The 21,704-nt window shown below is 38.9% G+C and overlaps 1 protein-coding gene across 1 annotated transcript in view; it reads right to left on the bottom strand.

Moving 5' to 3' along the window:
* Positions 1-21,704, bottom strand: part of PRIMA1 (proline rich membrane anchor 1) — a 712,079-nt gene that overhangs the window by 621,741 nt on the left and 68,634 nt on the right. Inside the window, exon 2 of the mRNA XM_044074578.1 lies at positions 9,697-9,847. Within this exon, the coding sequence (XP_043930513.1) occupies positions 9,697-9,847 (151 nt within the window). The remainder of the gene's footprint in view (positions 1-9,696; positions 9,848-21,704) is intronic.

Raw genomic sequence — 21,704 nt, forward strand, 5'->3', positions numbered from 1 at the left:
ATTTACGTTCTCCTTCTGTATTATTACTTTTTCTGCTTTTACTATTACTGCTACTACTATCACTTCCACTACTACTACTACCACCAGTATTGGTACTACTACCACTACTACTTTTGGTACAACTACCACTTCTGACACTACTAGTACTACTGTTACTGCTACTACTACTACCACTACCACTAATACTACCACTGCTACTAATGCTACTACTACCACAACCATAGCTAATAATAATAATAATAATACTGCTACTAATACTACTACTGCTGCTATTACTTTTTCTACTACTGCCACTACTACAATTAGTATTACTGCTAGCACTTTTACTAGGGCTACTGATGCTTCTAGTGCTACTAGTACTACTACTGCTCGTACTACTACTACTACTAGTACTACTGCTACTAATTTTACTACTGACTGCTAGCACTACTACTCCTGTTACTACTGTTACTAATTTTACTACTAACTGCTAGTACTACTACTCCTGGTACTACTGCTACTAATTTTACTACTAACTGCTAGCACTACTACTCCTGGTACTACTGCTACTAATTTTACTACTAACTGCTAGCACTACTACTCCTGGTACTACTGCTACTAATTTTACCACTAACTGCTAGCACTACTACTCCTGGTACTACTGCTAGTAATTTTACTACTAACTGCTAGCACTACTACTCCTGGTACTACTGTTACTAACTTTACTACTAACTGCTAGTACTACTACTCCTGGTACTACTGCTACTAATTTTACTACTAACTGCTAGCACTACTACTCCTGGTACTACTGCTACTAATTTTACCACTAACTGCTAGCACTACTACTCCTGGTACTACTGCTAGTAATTTTACCACTAACTGCTAGCACTACTACTCCTGGTACTACTGCTACTAATTTTACCACTAACTGCTAGCACTACTACTCCTGGTACTACTGCTAGTAATTTTACCACTAACTGCTAGCACTACTACTCCTGGTACTACTGCTACTAATTTTACCACTAACTGCTAGCACTACTACTCCTGGTACTACTGCTAGTAATTTTACCACTAACTGCTAGCACTACTACTCCTGGTACTACTGCTACTAATTTTACCACTAACTGCTAGCACTACTACTCCTGGTACTACTGCTACTAATTTTACCACTAACTGCTAGCACTACTACTCCTGGTACTACTGCTACTAATTTTACCACTAACTGCTAGCACTACTACTCCTGGTACTACTGCTACTAATTTTACCACTAACTGCTAGCACTACTACTCCTGGTACTACTGCTACTAATTTTACCACTAACTGCTAGCACTACTACTCCTGGTACTACTGCTACTAATTTTACCACTAACTGCTAGCACTACTACTCCTGGTACTACTGCTAGTAATTTTACTACTAACTGCTAGCACTACTACTCCTGGTACTACTGCTACTAATTTTACCACTAACTGCTGGCACTATTACTCCTGGTACTACTGCTAGTAATTTTACTACTAACTGCTAGCACTACTACTCCTGGTACTACTGCTACTATTTTTACCACTAACTGCTAGCACTACTACTCCTGGTACTACTGCTACTAATTTTACCACTAACTGCTAGCACTACTACTCCTGGTACTACTGCTACTAATTTTACCACTAACTGCTAGCAGTACTACTCCTGGTACTACTGCTAGTAATTTTACTACTAACTGCTAGCACTACTACTCCTGGTACTACTGCTACTAATTTTACCACTAACTGCTAGCACTACTACTCCTGGTACTACTGCTACTAATTTTACCACTAACTGCTAGCACTACTACTCCTGGTACTACTGCTACTAATTTTACCACTACTGCTTCTACTAATACTAGTGCTATTACTTTTACTACTACTTCTTCTATTCCTGCTGCTACTATTATTGCTACAAGTCTGACACCTGATCTGGACTTTTTATGACTAATTGATTATTTCATTCATTATGGCTGGCATAGAACACTGTTCACAATGTTTCTGGATTCATGAAAGAACCACATAATCCCCAGATGTCAACCATACAGTAATGTCATAAGAATCATTGAACTCCAAAGCAGTACCATCATCAGCTGTGAAACCAATATGTGAAAACATAAGTACTCCAATACATGTTAGTTTCTGAACTTACAAAACAATCCAATTTAACCACACAGAGGTTCACTTGGTATAACTCCATGCTCACTGTGTTTACCTATCATCCTGAGTACAATAACTATGATCCTCGGATTAGGGAGAGGTAATGGAAAGCACGGGAATATGTGTTAAGTCTAAAGGTACAGTATACTCATTCAGTGCCTATTATCCTGAGCACAATAACTATGATCCTCGGATTAGGGAGAGGTAATGGAAAGCACGGGAATATGTGTTAAGTCGAAAGGTACAGTATACTCATTCAGTGCCTATTATCCCGAGTACAATAACTATGATCCTCAGATTACGGAGAGGTAATGGAAAGCACGGGAATATGTGTTAAGTCTAAAGGTATAGTATACTCATTCAGTGCCTATTATCCCGAGTACAATAACTATGATCCTCGGATTACGGAGAGGTAATGGAAAGCACGGGAATATGTGTTAAGTCTAAAGGTATAGTATACTCATTCAGTGAGGCAGAGTGGTATCAAAGTTAGTATATATAAGTAGCAAAGGACTGGGGAACTAGTTTTCCATGTCAGAGGAGCAGGAAGGTAAAGCCCTTCCCTATTTCAAAAATGCTTTAAAGGGTCACATTGAACCACTCTAATTTTTTTATTCAATGTGTTTTTTTTAGCTGTATTAGTTGCAGTAGTTGTATTTATGGATTTTACACTTCTGATAGATAGTCCTTTGCTCTGACTCTGCAGTATTTATACATTTATAAGCTTTCTCCTTCTGTTTTAGTTCAAAATACATTTTAATGCTGAGCCATGTTGCATTACAAATAATCTCAAATGAAGCATGTTCCCTGATATTTATGCATGCCTTAAAGAATTTAAAGTCCAGGAAAGACCATTTTAGGAATGATATGAATCTTGCACTATTTGCCCAAATATTATCCATACACAGGATATAGCTTAAGAGCAAGCTGAGGTTCAGCAAAGAATGTGAACCTTAGTTTCTACCTGGAAGTTCCAAAGTTTCCCTATAAAATCCATTTAAGTCTTTGAAATAGGTCTACTTGAGTCAGTATTCTTTTAAAGAAGTTTTATTAGGATTAGCACATTCGTCTTACAGAAATCGACAGCTCCCCCAGAATTAGTGATTTGTCTTATAGACCTTGACAGCTCCCCTAGGATTAGCACTTTCATCCTATAGACCTCGGCAGCTCCCCCAGGATTAACACTTTCATCTTGTAGACCTCAACAGCTCCCCCAGTTTGGTTTAGCCTGAATCAAGCTGCTTACATCACTTGGGACCTTTACTTTTATTGATTCACAAAATAAAGGATAGAAGTATGAAAAGTCATTAAATAAGTTTTGGTTTTAAAGTTTAAGAAGATAAAAGTTCAAGTCTAAAGGTTAATCACAGGTCCCTTCATTTTAATATGAACGATGTTTGTATCTTCATCTATATTCACCTGTTCCCAAACCATTTTCTTGCTCAGTGAGTAGAATACAAGATACTGTGTTACCTACCAAATACCTTCTTATACTTCTATTACAAGAATACCTTTTAGTATAACTGTTCATTTTAGAATTGTGACTTATTTTCAGTTCTTCAGCTATTCCACTGTTTAATCATACAATACAAATCAATAAGTATTATGTCTTGTTTGACTCTGATCTTTTTTATTTTTCAAATGAACCACAACAATGTAAACCAAAATACCTCACAAAGGACTCTCAGCCATTACATGCTAATACAACAATATCAGTGTTAAGTAAGCATCATTTTGTACTGACAAACATTTGTTTCAGGTATAGTGGCAGTATAGACCTGTTTCAGTGATCATATTATGTCAGAAATCTTTGTACAAATTCTAGTTTTAAGTAGATCACTAATGAAAGGTGTCACTGAAGCTGCTATGAAAAGGGAAAGATAATACTCAGTAGTGACATCATTACAATAACAACATATGTAAATATTGTATATGTTGTCTAATAATTGAAACATTTGCTTATTTTATTGTTTAATGCTTAACTCTTTAATGGTGTTCTCTTTAATGCTATGTACAACTGCATCTCTAATGATATATGCAACTGCATAAATTTCTATTTTCTAGTTTATTTGCAAATCGCTGTTCCATTGGAATATTCTGCATTATTGTACAGTTGTTCAGTTGTAAACATCTCAGTGTATGCATTGTATGGTCTTCTTGGGCCTGGATTGTGGCTGAAAAGGGTCAATGGACCAGTTCACTGACCCACTTAAATAAAAAAGAAAGAAAATAAACAAATAAAGAAATTAAATAAAATTATGGGATTAACAATGTTTTGTATGAAAATCACTATGCATGTATAGGGAGGAAAGGCAGCACATTTACATTAGAAAACCATTTCTCCTGTTAGACTGTGGTTATAAGCTCTCTTCTGCAGGTTTTGAGGTAAAACCATTTCCCCTGTTAGACTGTGGTGATAAGCTCCCTTCTGCATGTTTTGGGATAGTCAAAGGAGTTCGCTGCACAAGGTACTCCAGACAATGACAGGCCTTCTGATGTACTTTGTTGCTATAATGTGCACGCACGTGTGTGTGTCTGTGTGTGTGTATGTGTTTGTTTTGGCATGCACACACTTGCCATTCTATGTCAGAGACATGAACATTCATGATGCAATATATGCTTGCACAGCCAAAAGAAAGAAAAAGAAATTCCATCATAGTCATTTACAAAACATTCCTATGCTGTGAAGAGTTGGAACAAAAGCTGTACTATTCCATTAACAATAGGTCTACGAACAAAGACCACATTGTGCAGATAAGAATAGGTCTCTCAGAACAACGATCATGTTATACTGTCAACAAAGTCTAGATAAAAGGATGCTCTATAATTTTAAAGTTAAGATCTGGAAATTGTGCAGAACAGGAAAAGTACCTTGTTTAGGGCCCTATGTTTAACCCGGCTTTGATGAGAATAATAGGTTATACAAAAATATATATTGCAAATTGTAAAATGTATATTTTATTTATAAAAGGTTTGTGGTAATAGTGCTTTTTAGCATCAAACTTCTGCACATATTTGCTTCTAAGTTTGCTGTATGTTCAGTTCGCTGCAGGCTCAGTAAGGTGGATATGATGATATTTGTATGTTAGATTCTGTTTTACATGAACTGGTGTCATCATTTTTTTGTGAACTGCATCAGTCAGTGCAATCCCTTAGTGTTCTATTTTTAACATCTTAGTCTTTACTGTTCATATTAATAGTAATTCTCAAGTGCAGGATAAGTTTGACCTCATTCTACATGCTGACATTGCAACTTCAGCTTTAAGTAGTCCCAGTGTGGAACTATTACTCTTTTACTTCAGCACAACTTTAAACTGAGTTAGACCTGAGGTTTAACAGCACAGGCACTGGATTGTGGTAGGACCCAGTGGGGAATTTTAGCAGAATGTCGAACCAACAGATATCGATTACACTACAGTGATCGGTTAGTGTAGTTCGAATATTTGTGTTCGACATTGTGCAGGGAGATCCCTGTTCAGTGAGGAGCAGGAAATTAGCTCATTTCCTCACTATAGTGCGATCTCGGAGATGGGATATTTAGAAAAATAGTAGAATTAACATACCGTTGAATGTAGAGTGTAACTGTATGTTAATGTGCATAGCAGGAGGTGAGAGAAGTTACCTCCTGCTATGTCGAATACATCGAACTACGGATGTCAATGTATTCATTTTTGCCTGGGTTGCTGTTTCAAAATTCCGAATTCAGCATTTCGGGTCAACATTCTGAACGGTCGACCAAAGCAGATTCTGAATTTCAATAGTAAACCTATATATATATATATATATATATATATATATATATATATATATATGTATATATATATATATATATATATATAAGGAGAGAGAGAGTGTGTGTGTGTGTGTGTGTGTGTGTGTGTGTGTGTGTGTGTGTGTGTGTGTGTGTCTGTGTATATGCTGCTGGTTGATTCCTAATGTCATCATATTTTATATTTTACTTTAATATATTCATCATATTCAAGAATGGATTTTGAGAAATTAATATTAACCTATCTATGCTGGATGTTCTTCAAAAATCAAACTTTTGAAAACCAAAAGGAAGACTTTAGTGGTTTTATTCAACTTCTGAAATAGGAAAATATGAGATTGTCGATCGAGGACTGGGTTTATTCTCTTAAATTGACTTTTGAGCTTGTCCGACAGCTGGAATTCAATCTTTGTGTGGTTATTTTTTAAGAAATTAATATGACGTAATTATTCTTTGTTTTCTGGCAAGTAAATGGGACACATCATTACTTATGTGGTAAAGCAAATATACTTTCCTTAGCATAACGGTGATTAAATGTCTCATTGGTTTTGATATTTGCTTTACACTTAGATGGTCCAGGGATCAGCCTTGATTTCTGACTATAAACCTATACAAATATATACAGGTAATCTGATGTATGACCAGTTCATCCATGAGCATGCCTTAGGAATTTGGAAATAACAAGACAAACTTTGGTAAAAAGAGATGGCTGAAGAAAAAGGAATTTTAACAGTCAATTGTGTTCCATTCTGTACCACTAATAATAGGTATTTAGTCACTTTCTTTCTTGGCATTGCACCAGCGAATACAGTTTTCCATTTTACTATTTGCCAACTCTGTCTAGCTAAAATCTCATTAACTGCTTAAACAGATACATGGCTTGAATAATTATAAGAAAGGAAGAGCCAAGCTTAAGACCGCTTAAATCATGTTCTACAACTTAAAGAAAAAGAGAAACTTACAGGAAGAAATGGACAAGTGATTTGATCTGTTCTTTAGTGATCCGATCTGGTCTTCACTGTACACAACAAAAGCAAACAGAGTAGCAATGCAGACTGATAGAACATGTTCCTCAGAAATGTACAGCATACTTCATTTTCTGTTATTATTTTGTATATTTTATTTAATAAATTATTTCATGTGTATTTTTGAGGCTAGAAAAGCCAGTGATCTAAAACACTTTTTTATGCATACCTCTATCATATCATACATAGCAGGCACAGTGTAGAAGTGCAAAGAATTAAACACAATGGCAATGATATGAAGCCAGTCACTGTGTACTGCAAACAAACTTCTCAGTACAGGGAGGTATATGAAACAGAATGATGGCATGCAAAATACAGAATCTAACAAATATTATGCAAAGCTAATGGTCAGGTATGTTTTATGTGGAATGAATGTCTGGAAAGAAAGTGCAAATATAAGAGGACCAAACATCTTGTGAGACTAAGAAAGTACTAAGCAATTGCAACAGTCACTATAGCAAGTTAATTAGTTGTATTACTGCTTGTCATCTTCGTCCATGCAAAACCATCATAATCCAAGCTCCTTAGCCAAAATAACTAACCCTTTGTTTGAGGTGAAGTAATTCAATTATATTCATCTCCAGTTCATTTTGATTCAGTGGTTTATAATTTTGCAAAAATAAAACTGCTCTAAGAAACAGACTTATTTAATCTTGTGCCCAGCATCAGCTTATGTTACTAGGCACAGTAGGGAAGCTACTCCTTTAACAACCATCTAGTCTTCATATCTTTCCAATGACTACCCTGCCTTTCTGTTTCCCTTTTGCCCTCTTCTCTGTAGCTATAGCTCTATATCATAACAATTAATGTGTCTGCATTAATTATCTCCCCAGTAATCTATTCTTCCTTACCACAAAAAAAAACATGCCGGCTAAAAGGCTTCACTAATATGTCTCTCAATATTACACCTTCACATACATAAAAAGATATAAATAGATCAATAATTTCCATTATCTTTGTGGCCTAGATCATAACTAAAATGCCCAAAGACCAGTGTCGACTTACCAGTTAATAAGTGATAAATAAATAAAATAAATGAACTACAAGAACTGCAAACAGCTAGAGAGGCAGTAGTTTTGAGTTCACATTGATGAACTCAGCATTAAATCTTGTAAATTGTGTTCAAGTTTCAGTAGCAAAGGATATTTAGTTATTTGGTGAATTCTGTTTAATGTATAATTATGTTATGCTTTATATTACATGTAGTTGTATGAATCCCCTAAGTGCTTCAGACATTGCTTTAATAATTATAATATTCATTAAGTCCATTGCTGACCTTATAATAGAAAAGCTGATATTAGAAATGAAGAAAACTGTTATGAATCTGACATGATTATGCAAGTAAATGTGCTGTGTTAAAGACGTCTGTGTCTTTTCAAATCATACCTTTCTGTATAGAATTACTAGAGAGTTTAGAATGGTTGTTTGTGTCTATATGTCTGTGTGTGTGCCTATGTGTGCGTGTGTGTGCATGTGTGCACGTGTGTGCGTGTGTGTGTGTGTGTGTGTGTGTGTGTGCGTGTGTGTGTGTGTGTGTGTGTGTGTGTGTGTGTGTGTGTGTGTGTCTGTGTTTGTGTTTTGTGTGTTTATGATTGTCTGTCTGGAAGGGGTATGTGGCTGACAAACCTAAACCCCCCCTGACTAATAAGCAAATCCTATAATACCTGGGGGAGTCCAAGACACCATGAACTTTCAAAAATTATGTGCATGTGTGTATACACCCAGACATATGTTTATATACATATCTATGTTTGTAAGGTTGTAAGGTACAGTAGAGAGTCAATTATCTGAACTGATTGGGACCTAGGGTAGTTCAGATAATCAAATATATAATTGAACCGGATAAAAAACGACTAAAATCTTTTTTTTTCCACATGCAGGGAATACACTTTTCAAACATTCAGTGATTCCAGTAGACAATAAAGAATATTTTTCATATACAAGTGGGCTACTAGCTCAAAAAACACACACAAGCAAATACTTATAATGTTTACATATTCAACTTTATGATTTTTCCTACCAGAAAACTTTGGAAGGCTGCATTCGGATAACTGACATTTCGGATAATTGACGTTCGGAATTGACTATCTACTGTATGTATTTTCTTGCTTATTTGTTTGTTAGGTGGGTGGTCCAACATATACATTTCAGACACAGTGCTGGCCAAAGGTAAAATAACGTTAAAACTGCACAAGCAATTGCATGAGCAACACAGACAATTCAAACAAAATTAAGTTGTGGTATTTCTAAAATCATGTAACAATGTGTTAAAATACACCACAAACATAATTCATTTAAGCAATTTAATCATAGTGTGAAATTTAGAACACAACTCTACACAAGCAAACATATCAACAATTTCACAATACTGCATGAACCACTAGGAATTCTCATTAAATGTTACACAACCGAATATCATATTTCTTTAGTCAGTGATCCATCTCATTTTTAGAAATTCATATAAATAAAAGTCACTTCTGCCTTGTAAGTAATATACTTTTCTGATTTTAGTTTATTGCTTTAGACAGAAACACATTTTATACATAATATAAACCATAGCTAAGTCCATAGAAATAACATTTAATTTTGAAACCTTCTAATGGAATTGGTAGGATGAACTATTGACAAGGCTTGTTGATCCGAACAGAAAAGAAATGATTCTCTTCTGTCCCACAGTACGGCAAATTGCATCAGTACCCATCTGCCTACATGCCAATAAATTTCATTACAGAAAGAATTTCTGCTTACTTGGTGCCGCTATAAGCCTCGGAGGTGGTGGAGGTGGAGGTGGAGGAGGTAACAGAGGAGGTGGTCTGCACAGGCAAATCGACTGGCACTTTTCTTTAGCTTTCTCCATCACAGAACTAGAACATCCTTTTTGAACTTCAGCAACAGCAATCTAAAGAAAGATAGAATAGCTCAGAGAATTGCTATCATTGTTTCAACAGTAGCTGAAAAGCTGGGAGCAAGTACTTTAAATGCCAAGAACCATAAATAGATTACTTCTGATGGCTAAACTTTCAATAGCTATCAGAAGGCCTGGCTGAATAGCCAAATAGGATAAGGTACATGAATTAAAAACACTGAAGCTCATTTGGTTGAGACTAACATAACTATTGTGCTTCAGGAAAATATTCTAGAAGGAAAGCAAAGTCCACGGCATCCCTCATGCAAAGAGGAGAACCCCTGCACTCACATCTCTGATTACTAGAACTATCTCCAAGGTCTTGAAACCTCAGGTTAAAAAAAAAAAATTATTGGAAGCTGGTTCAGTCTGTTTGTCTCAATATGTTTTCAATAATTAAACGTATATATTCCAACAAAATGTGACAGCAAATCTTTACAAAAAGGTCACTTGAAAAATGTTTCATCATATTTGCAAAGCAGCCAAGTGCAACAGTTCAGGTTTACCTATATACAACATGTCAAAAAGGTGCTACAATCACCGTATGAGTATTTCTGTTTTTTTCCCAATAAATATCAGTGCTATTGCTCTGTAATCAAGATCCACAATAGCAATTCTCATATATTTTCCAGTGACTTTGATATGTACTCAGAACTCATTATTTGTTTTATATATTATTCACAGTTTGTTGTCTATGGTAAATAGTATGACAACTTAATCTACCTGCAAATATATTGCTGCAATCAATAAATAAATTAAAATAGATAAATGCAATCTAAAAGTGTACGACATTTGGAATTACAGAACTTTCAACCTAGTTTAACTTTGCATTTGGGGGAATGCCTTTTACAGGGTCTATATCAGATCATCGAAACGGATCATTATCTAATGCTGTAACATCAAAATGCAAAACCCGAACCCTAACAATATCGAAACCTCAACACACACACACCACAAGCACACTAAAAATCAGCAATCCACACACATACATTTAAAAGTTACATCTAACCCTACACTACACTGCACATACACTACTATCTATCCACTTACCTTAACCCAGACACTAACCCTAAGGTCCATCACTATCGCACACTCACCTCACCCGTGCCCTAACCCTAACTCACTTAACCTGCCCTTAACCCCAAATTCTCACTATCGCACACTCACCTAACCCGCGCCCTAACCCTAACTCACTTAACCCACCCGTAACCCTAAATTCTGTCACAATCGCACACTTACCTGACCCGAGCCCTAACCCTAACTCACCCAACCTGTGCCCTAACCCAAACGTCTCCACAATCACACACTTACCTTAACCCAACCCGTAACTTTCCACTACATTGCTGAAAAAAGTGAAGCCACAACAAGGACCAACCGAATTCTTTCCCTAGGAAAGAATTCAGTTTTGTGCAGCTTAGCTGTTTTCAGCATTTGCGATATTAGATCATCCAAACTTCTGCCGTTTCGATGATCTAATATAGACCCCCTTTTACAGATGGTCTACCAAACTTTTAGCACAAGGTATTGTAAAATGTTTAATGTTTTCCATCTACAGATTTTAGCTCACTTGAAGCATAGTTTCACAATTAACAATTTAACAGAAGTGGGACAGCCACAGTGATTGATCAGGCACATAAAGAACTAAATAAACGAGGATATAACTACACAACTATTTTGAAAATGGTTGGCATGTTTGAATGCTAAAGTTTAATGGTTTTTATTTTTGCCAGGAATAAGGATACATATACATGAAAGCATTACAGAAATATAGTTATAAAACAGCTAGTATAAATGCAATGGACTTTTCTAAACCCTTGCCTTAATATATAAAATTTCAAACATAATTTAAGAATGAAGTGCCCTTTACTTTTAAATTTTAGGAAAAATACATTTACCCTGGGATTCAGAAAAGACTACTATGAATGGGGAGCCTTTGCATGAGTGGTATCCCCCTCATGACAACCCTTTCTGATTTATAGACTTCCCTACCTCTGAGGCTTCCTGCTAATAGGAGTATTTGCATGGAGAGTGGTCCTGCTGGCTGAGCCACATGGTGATGAGACAATCCAGGGAAGTGGCTAATGATAGTTTGCCATGTGCCAATCCAGGGGAGTGGCTAATGATAGCATGCCATGTGCCAATCCAGGGGAGTGGCTAATGATAGCATGCCATGTGCCAATCCAGGGGAGTGGCTAATGATAGTTTGCCATGTGCTCCCCTCCCCCCAGGAATACCTGTGGTTTCTGATTTATGCTGCCAAGCAATTCAAATATCTTGCTGTATTCAATAAACAACACATCAAAATAAATAAATGCAAGCTAAAAGTGCAGGACAGGACGATAAATTTATAATGGAAGCAGTTGCAATGCAGTTAAGTTCAGCAAATTTCAATGACTCTGTGGGGTGGGAAGCTAGTGTGTGTACATATGTGTGTGTGCATGTGCGTGTGTGTGTGTGTGTGTGTGTGTGTGTGTGTGTGTGTGTGTGTGTGTGTGTGTGTGTGTGTGTGTGAAAGTCTGTGTGCATGTCTTTAGATACGTGAAAAGTCAGATGAATGCATGTGTTTGTGTGTGGGGGGGCATCGGTCATGTCAGGGGATTGTAGGTGTGGGTGTGTGTCTGCCTGGGAGATCACAATAGGGCAGTTAGGTAACAAATAAAGAATGTGAATATATCCTCAGGTCTGAGGAAATTTTGTCATTATACGAAACGAAAGTGCTAACATTATTAAATTAGTGTCTGCTATTTCTTGCTATCGCCCTTTACTCATTTTATTTTTAGTTGTTGGAATTTTTTAAGTTTGTTTAGTGTAAAAACTGCTGCCAACACAGGTCTGGCAGTGATAATGGTAAAAATGTGTGATTTACAGCTATACCAATGAGCTAATAATGAGGTCTTCTATATTGCGTTCATAGCTATCTCTGAAGTACATTTTCCCCTAGTAACATAAATTGACCTACCTACTGTACAGAATTTATATGAGAGGTAGGATTCTTTCTGAATCCTAAGGCTAGAATTCTATCTTGTGAACACATTCACCCCACCCACAACCTACAACCTACATTGACATAAGTTCAGAAATCTTCAATGGAATCTGCTAGTGTGAACCTTTTTTTTTTAATGGATGATGTATTCCTCATCACCAAGGTTGTGTAGCACCCACCCACAAGTATAATGGTGCTGTCAAAATGTCCCTTATTTCCTGCCTCCTCAGCTGACTCCTCAGAAGATGGGCCTGCTAATCAATCCTGGGTCTCCTAAGCTCACATCATCATCATCATCATCAGAGCTGCACCCCTCTGTGCCACAGGGCCAACTGTGTTTTAAAATTACTGTCCAACAAAAAAAGAAAAATAGCTTGAAAGGTATTATTTTGTATGGATTTATCTGAGCAAAAACTGACAAGATGTGGCAGTTAATGAACCAGTCACATGACTCAGGATATTCAAAAGCTATTACTGTTTAAGAGTTCATATTTACACTGACAATAATCACTGAGTCCTCTTATTGAGATAGGCCTGCCTTACAGCCTACTACAGATGGTTGCTTGCTAACAGCTTGTGGTGCACCTGCTTACTGCAACTTGCTCAAAAAAGCAAGTGCTCTACCTCCCAGTAGTCCAGTCTCATATTTCTACATAACCCTTCCAATACCCAATCCTGTACATTACAGTACATAGTGCTACCAGAACCTAAATCCTAAACCTAAAACTCCCATCTAATTTCCAAAGGAATCCCCAGTCCATTAAGCTAAACCACCACTCCCCCCAGCCATAAAGATCACTCCTTAAGCTAAAACTACAGTGCCCCCTCCTTAAACCTAAATTCCATAATCACTCACCAAACGTAAAATCATCTTCCTGCTCCCTAAAACTAAAACCCAACCCCCTCCCTAAACCTAAATTCTCTGGTTGTACCCTAACCCCAAAACTCTCTTCCTACTCCTTAACCTAAAAATCCCCCCTCCTTAATCCTAAAACCCCTCCCATTCTTTCTCCATGGCTGCTTTCCAAAACTCATATTTGAGTCAGAGCATGAACAGCAGACTAACCAGGCAACGAGGCTCTCAAGTACCTGACTTTGAGATAGTGGCTTTCAAGCACCTGGGATTCAAGCACCTATGGTGAACCTGCCTGCTGTAGATGCACATGGACAACAAGAGGGAAGAGGATAACGTGTAAAACATGCATGCATGCACAAACACAAGTATGCATATACATACAAACACATAACTGAGGGCATTACAGCTGGTGTGCGTGTGTGTGTGTGTGTGTGTGTGTGTGTGTGTGTGTGTGTGTGTGTGTGTGTGTGTGTGTGTGTGTGTGTGTGTGTGTGTGTGCATGCTCTGTGCGTATACTTTTGTGAATCCCTGGCCTATGGTAATTTATGGATCCGTATGCTTTCATATCAGACAAATCAAGCAAAAAACAGAAGCTAGAGTATTGACATCTGCGAAAAGTGAGAAAAGCCATATGAGTTACAAAAGGATAAAGGGACACCTCTAAGCTGCACGTACATTATTAGCTCCCGATTATTAGCTCCCGAGATGCAGTCATGTCACTTTCCTAGTGATGAGACATACATTGCCAAATCAAACTTAAAATTATTATCAAACTGTTACAAATTTCAGCTTGATAGCTTCATCAGCATCAGGCCATGTAAAATGCATTGTGAAATGCATTCTTCTCACTTCTGTTTAAAAGCAGCTGTATGTCACATGGCTTCCCTAAAAACCCTATTCAATGTGCTACAGGAAAGGACCAAAAAAGCATTTCAGCTTTTTGTGTTTAACAAAATGCTTAAAACCAGAAACTGCATTTAAACTTTGGTGTCTGAGCAAACATGACAGGCTGTTTAACATTATGATCCCATTTAAAACTGCACATGTAAATATAAGTGTAAGCAGTATGTTTGGTGCACAAAGCTCTCCTGAAATATACGTATATGCTAGCAGGTAGTCTTTAATCAGGATTTCCTACTCTTTTCTTGTCCCTAATTAGCATCATCATATAGTGACAACAGTATATTGCACAGATGTATACCATCTTAAAACTTTTGTATAAGTTTGCTGTTCCAAACTGCTTTCACAGTCCTAGGCAGGAAAGCTTCAAATTAAGTACACTGCATTATAGGAACCAATTAAATTTTCTCTACAAATATACTATCCATGAGTTCTATGATATTATTAACTTCTGCATTTATGAAAGTATACAAGTAACACACAAAAATATGGGTACACCTGAAAAAGCCCTTTGATGCAGTCACAAAGTAAATACACAGCAGTAAAAGATGACCTACATAGCATTCAAAAGTCATCCTAATGATAAAAATATGTAGATAAAGTGAAGTACAGCATCTGGGTATCTGCCTTATCCAACTATGAGCACATGTTTTTCTAATATCCTGAAAGAATAATGAGGCACTATTTAATTACATCAAAAATGAAAAGCAAAATTGCAAACTGATGTATTATAAGGAAAAAAGTGATTACCTATCTACAGTCATAGAGAATATACTCCCAGAACAATTTTGTTCAAACTACACACTAAGCAATTAAATCTATCAGAGTGGTACAGAGAGAGGAAAAACATTCATTGTATGATGACTACTGTTAAAAGTAAAAGTCAGAACTCAAGCGCCAGTAAACTAAGCAATATACAATGTGGTTTCTTACACGGAGTCAAAGAAAGCCTAAATAAACACCTATTAATCATGCTGAATAAAATGTTTTCACATGGACATACCCCTTACATAAGGTAACAGTTCACAAGGGGAAGGGGGCGGGGTCACAGCAGATCCAAATAATTTTATACCTATAAATCTGACCAGTATTATATCATAAATCATGGAGAAAATCATAGCAGAGCTTATCCAAAAAGGCACAGGGGATTGCAATGACCAACTGGAAACATAGTTATATAAAATGTTTTTCAGTGCTGGACAGGCAGATGGATGCTTGATAATTTTATAGGTGGTAAGAAACTGTATATATGTTAGTTGAGGAGGCAATTCTAACAAATGTAGGCTTTTTAGTGCTATACAGTGGTGGGTTCTGAAAGGGGTATTTGCTGTAAATTTAGTAACTTTATTATAGCCTTGTTCAAGTCTGAATTTTTGTGAAGCCTAGACATTAGTGAGGAAGGAAGCACCATAAAGAAGTGTGGGGAGGAGACAAGTAGTGGCAACTGTATTTTTGTTGTGTCAGTGCAAAAGTTTTTGGCTCTGTAAAGCATCCCCTAGGTTTTGGTTAGTTTTTCTTTTGCAATTTTGTATATGCAGATTGAATGTAAAATTATCATCCACTATCACCCTTAATAATTTGCTATGAGAAGTGACTTCAATGGTTGTATTATCAAGAGAAAGGATTTTATAGGTTCATAGGTTCATAGGTTCATACTAGGCTATCTGCCCTCGGGCATTTATAAGCCTAGCCAGAGTGTGTTTGGCTTTCGCCACCCATTTTAAATGAATTTTGCTTTGCCCTTTTTCGAGGTTAGTATACTGTGCCTCTGTCTAACAGTGACACAGAAGTGATACCCAGGATAAACCTATGATCTCCCATCCACTCATCAAGTTTCCTCTTGAAGAGAGTCAATGAGGGACTCTGCCTAACCTGGACTGGGATTTTATTCCAGAGTGAAGGGAGCCTCTGGGTTATGAATCTGTCCCTCCAGCATGTCCTATTTATTTCAGTGCTGAGGTTCAAGTCTCTAGAGCGCGTAGCTCGATGGGATTTGGATTTTCTGAGGTGCAGCATGTCCATTAATTCCGTGTTGGACATGGCTTTATACGTCAGGCACAGATCGCCTCTGAGCAGGCGGTATGCCACTGAGTAGAGCTGGAGTTTCTTTAACCAGGCAGCATATGGCATCTGTTTGAGCCCTTTGATCCTCTTGGTGAGGTACTTTTGGGGTCTTTCCAGTTGCTGCAGGTGTCTGGTAAGGTACATCCCAAAAGGGGCATTGTACTCAATTATGGGCCTGATGAGGGATGAGTAAAGAGGCACGATGACCTCCCCTGATCTAGATGTGAGTCCCTTCATGATTAGGTGGGCTATATAAAATGTTTTTCTAACCACTTTGGCCACGTGGTTTACAAATGAGAGATTGCTATCAACTTAGATCCCCAGGTCCCTAATTACTTCTTCCATACTTAATGGATTACCACCTATGTGGTAATTTGTGGGCACTTTGTTTTTGCCAAAGGGGATGACTATACACTTTTTGGCGTTTAGCTTGAGGCCATGGCTCTGGCACCAGTTGTCTGTTTCTATGAGGCCCTTTTGTAGGATGCTTGTGTCAGCTGGAGAGTTGATTATGGCACCTAGTTTGCAGTCATCTGCGAACTTGGTCAGCCACAGTCCTTCCATGTTGGCCTGTACCTCCGAGAAATATATACCGAACAAGAGAGGTCCCAGGACTGAGCCTTGTGGGACACCACTTGTAACTGGTCTGGAGTCTGACATGGCTCCAGCAATTCTAACCATGTGGGTTCTGTCCTTGAGCCGGTTTGCAACCCATCTAGTGACATAGGGGTTTATATTTAAGCTGGTGAGCTTATCTATAATGCCCGAGTGGGGTATTGTATCGAAGGCTTTTACGAGGTCCAGGTAGGCTGTGTGCACCACTTTCCCCTCGTCAATGGCCTTGGTGACTGTTTCAAAGAAATTGACCAGGTTTAAGAGGCAGGATCTGCCCTTAACAAAGCTGAACTGGGTAGGATCCAGTGTCTGTAGGTCCCCAATATCTTTATTTATGAGGTCCATGATGATCCTTTCCATAGCTTTGCAGACCAAGCTAGTCAGGCTTATGGGGCGATAGTTTCCAGGATCCATTGAGGCACCACCTTTGTGGAGAGGGACCACTGTTGCTGTATGCCACTCTTTGGGTACATATCTTGTAGTAAGGCTGAGATTGAACAGTAGTTTTATGTTTGGGTTTAGCTCTTCTTGGAGTTCATGTAGGGCGCAGCCCGGGACACCATCTGGTCCCATTGATACGGTGTTTTTTGCTTTGGAGAGGGCAGCTCTTACCTGAGCATCTGAGATGTTAGGGGGCAGCACTCTGCTGGGATAGATATTTGCCCTTTTGGTGGGGAGGGGGGGGGGTTGCGCTGAACCTGTCAGCTAGGATGTTAGCAATGTCTGTGGGTTCAGTGTATTTTTTGTCATTTTGGACTAATTCTAAATCTGAGCATATCTGGGAATTCTCACCCAGGTTCCAACATAACTAAAGAAAGCCTTGTGATTATCCTTAGTGTCCTGTGCAAATTTTCTCTCGAAGCTGGCCTTAGATGATTTTATGAGTGCCCGTAGTTTTTTGCTAATACTGATCAGAGATGCCTTCTCTTTTTGGGATTTTGCTCTATCATGTAGTAGTTTCCTCCTTCTATTGTATAGTTTGTTTATGGCTGGGGTCCACCAGACAGGACGCCTGCCATTGGAGGATTGGTTCTTGGTTTTATTTGAGATTGCATGATCCATGCATTCCTGAAGGTGTTCATAGAATGTGTTTATAAAGGATTCTGCGGTCTGGGCCGTATTTTCCACAGGCCCAGGGGCTTTGAAGGATTCCACCCCAGTTTTGAGGAGTGTGAAACTTGCTTTAGAGAAGTTTTTCACTGTGGTTTTCTGGGCAGGGGGTGGGGTCGGGATGTGAATATCCAGTGAGATTAGTTTATGGTCTGATCTTACCAGTGAGGGATACACTTCTGGTCTGGAGCATAGAGCCCCCATGTTGGTGATGATCAGGTCCAGTATGTTTTCCCCTCTTGTGGGAGTGGTAACAAGTTGTTCCATAGCATTTGAGTTTATAAATTCTAGGAAACTTTGGGCTAGGGTGTTGGAGCTAGAGTAATGCTCCCAGTTTATGTTTGGGTAGTTGAAGTCGCCCAATATAATGGTGTTTGGAGAGACCTTCATATTTTCCAGTGTTCTCAGGGAGACCGAGTGGGGTTCCTGGGTTTGGGAGTGTGGTCTGTAGCAGGCTATAAACTGGAAGGCAGTTTTACCCACTGTTAGTTGCACATGGATAGTCTCTGATGCTTCGTGCTGTGCCACCAACCTGGAGGTGTGGGTATCTTTGACAAATATTGATACTCCCCCTCCTTTTGTGGTTCGGTCCAAGTTTTGGGGCCGAAAAGCATGGTATGAGGTATAATCTGGTAGTGCTGGGGTGCTCTCGGGAGCCTTGAACCAGGTTTCTGTTACTGCACAGATATCGATGTTCTCCATGCTAAGGAGAGTTTCGAGTGCGTGCATCTTGAGGTTTCGACTTCTGGCATTGAGTAGCATTACTCTTAGTTTCTTATCCCTTGTGATACCTATGGAGGTGGGTTTGTCTTTTGAGCCTTGCCTAAAAAAGGCACTATGGGGGTGGCAAGAGCCTTTGCCAATATCCGAAAGTCCAGAGGTGACAGATGCAAGCCGTCCCTAGCGAAGCATTGTGGCTTGTCAAGCATGTCATCCCAGGCTGACAGGCATTGGATCCCCTTTGAATGACACCAATACTTAAGCCAATTGTTGAAATTGATCATCTTGTCTTCATATTGTGGCATCATTCTTGGTGAGGGTAAGATGCTACTCAAGGTCAGGGTCATACCGGCCTGGGCTACATGCTCAGAGAGCTCCTCTATGTCTCTTTTCATGTAGTCCAGGGAGGTACGTCTCAGGTCATTCACACCAGTATGGACAATGACTGAGTCATATTTGTACTTGCCTTGGAGTGTTTGTGTTATGTGGCGGATCCTAGCGTCCGACAGGCAGCTCACTGTGACCTTCTTCTTGTTCAGCCTGGTGAGCGGGACGTCAGTGTGCCTGACGATAGAATCACCTATTACAAGTGTATCAGTTGTGTTGTTTACCCTTAAGGGCTGTGACTGTTCGGCACACTGGCTTTGTGAGCTATGTGTTGCACGTGTTTTGTTTTGGGGTAGCAGTTGCTTGGGTGTCTGCTTTGGAGGTCTCTGCTGCTTAGGCAGATTTTTATTTAGAGCCTCTGAGTGTGTTTTTGTGTGTTTATGTGTTTGGTTTGCTGTCGTGGTAGGACTATGTGAGACTAGAATTGTAGTGAGTGTGGTTTCCTTCTCCTCCTGACTGGTTACGCCAATACTGAGTTGAGAGAGCTTAGCCTCCAGTTTGGCTATATGGTTGCATCTCTCACATGTGTTGGAATTTGTTGGGAGGAGGAGAGGGTTGTCTGTGTACATGAGGCAGTTGTAACATTGCCTCAGGATTACCAGATTCACCAGCTGGACTGGAGAGGAGATTGACAAGTGACCTTTGGACATGCTAGAATAGTATTGGGAATTCCTTTATAATTGAAAAAAAAAGGCCAATGGGGAACAAGGTACTCAAGGGGAGTTTGTGAGGGTGGAGTACTTTTAATTTTTTAGTGCTGACTTATATAATTGCTTTAGTGAGCAAGTGGCAGGCTTTAGAGTAGGAATAGGGTGTTTATTATGAGAACTAGATCAGTTCTAAGGGAAAAAGTGAAGAACAGACTTTGTGGAGCCGAGAATGGTTTAAACCCAATTAAGCGGAGCTGCCCGATGCTGCGCATAAATCGTGCAAAGCCGCGCCAAAGCGGGTTTTATACAGGGGGACTTGAAAGAGCTAGAAATTGGCACAAAACAGCCAATAGACTACCCAATTCTTGTGCTGGGAACACTCCTCCAGGGATAGATAGGCTGCTCTAAGCTCCCCACTGCCACTGGTGAATAAAGAAGCCTCCCTTTATCCAAGAAAGGAAATGGGCAACACAGGAACTTTCCAAAAGTCCAGAATACAGCAAAGCCTGTATTTGGACTACTCTAGGTCAGGAAAGATGGGAAACAAGGATAATTTTTTTGTTTTTTTCTTTTTTGCAACAAACAGCAGGAAAATGCAATAAATATGTAACACAGGCTAGTGCACTTGAGTGTGTAGCCTCAACAGGTAAATGCAACAACCAGGACAAACTTTAAAAGTGCAGGTGCAAAAACAACTTTAAACAGTTTAAAACAGTTCAAGAAGTAGAAATACTTGTAGTTTAGCTAGATCGGACAGTCGCCTAGGTAGTAGCAGGAAAAAAAAAACACTTTTATCAGGTTAGCAGTCGCTCTTTTAGCCTCTCTGCTGCTAGCACCACTCTGCAGGACCACGAGGAGCTTGGCTGAGTAGTAACAAGTGCAAAAACCACGCCAAAGCTGGTTTTATACAGGGGGACTTGAAAGAGCTAGAAACTGGCCCAAAACGGCCAATAGACTATCAGATTCTTATGCTGGGAACACTCCTCCAGGGATAGGTAGGCTGCTCTAATCTCCCCACTGCCACTGGTGAACAAAGAAGCCTCCCTTTATCCAAGAAAGGAAATGGGCAACACAGGAACTTTCCAAAAGTTCAGAATACAGCAAAGCTTGTATTTGGACTACTCTAGGTTAAATTTAGTTTTTTTCATGAGGGAGAGATTTGGGGGAGAAAAGTAGTAGTTTGGTCTTTTTTGGGTTGAGCATGAGTTGCGAATTAAGGAGCCATGTTTCAGTCTCTATTAAAGCTTCCTGAGTAATTTTTGGAAGTGTACCATGTTGTCAGATATGCAAAGGAGAGTGGAATCATCTGCATATTGTATTAAGGTGGCATGTTGCGTGGATGTATAGAGGGTGTTGGTGAACTTTTAAAGAGGAGGGGAAGAAGGATACAGCCTTGTGGTACACCAGTGGTGATTGAGAGATAAGGAGAAAGCATGGAGTGCCATTTTACTGACTGATGCCTATTAGGCAGATAATTTTTGAACCAAAGAAGGGTGGGCTGAGAAGGACCTAGTGTGGACATTTGAAGTAGAAGTTTTGCTGTGACAAACTGTGTCGAAGCCTTTA

The sequence above is a fragment of the Protopterus annectens genome, chromosome 6.part0 (genome assembly GCF_019279795.1).
Source record: "Protopterus annectens isolate FY-2018-M chromosome 6.part0, PAN1.0, whole genome shotgun sequence".
Classification (NCBI taxonomy): Eukaryota; Metazoa; Chordata; order Ceratodontiformes; family Protopteridae; genus Protopterus; species Protopterus annectens.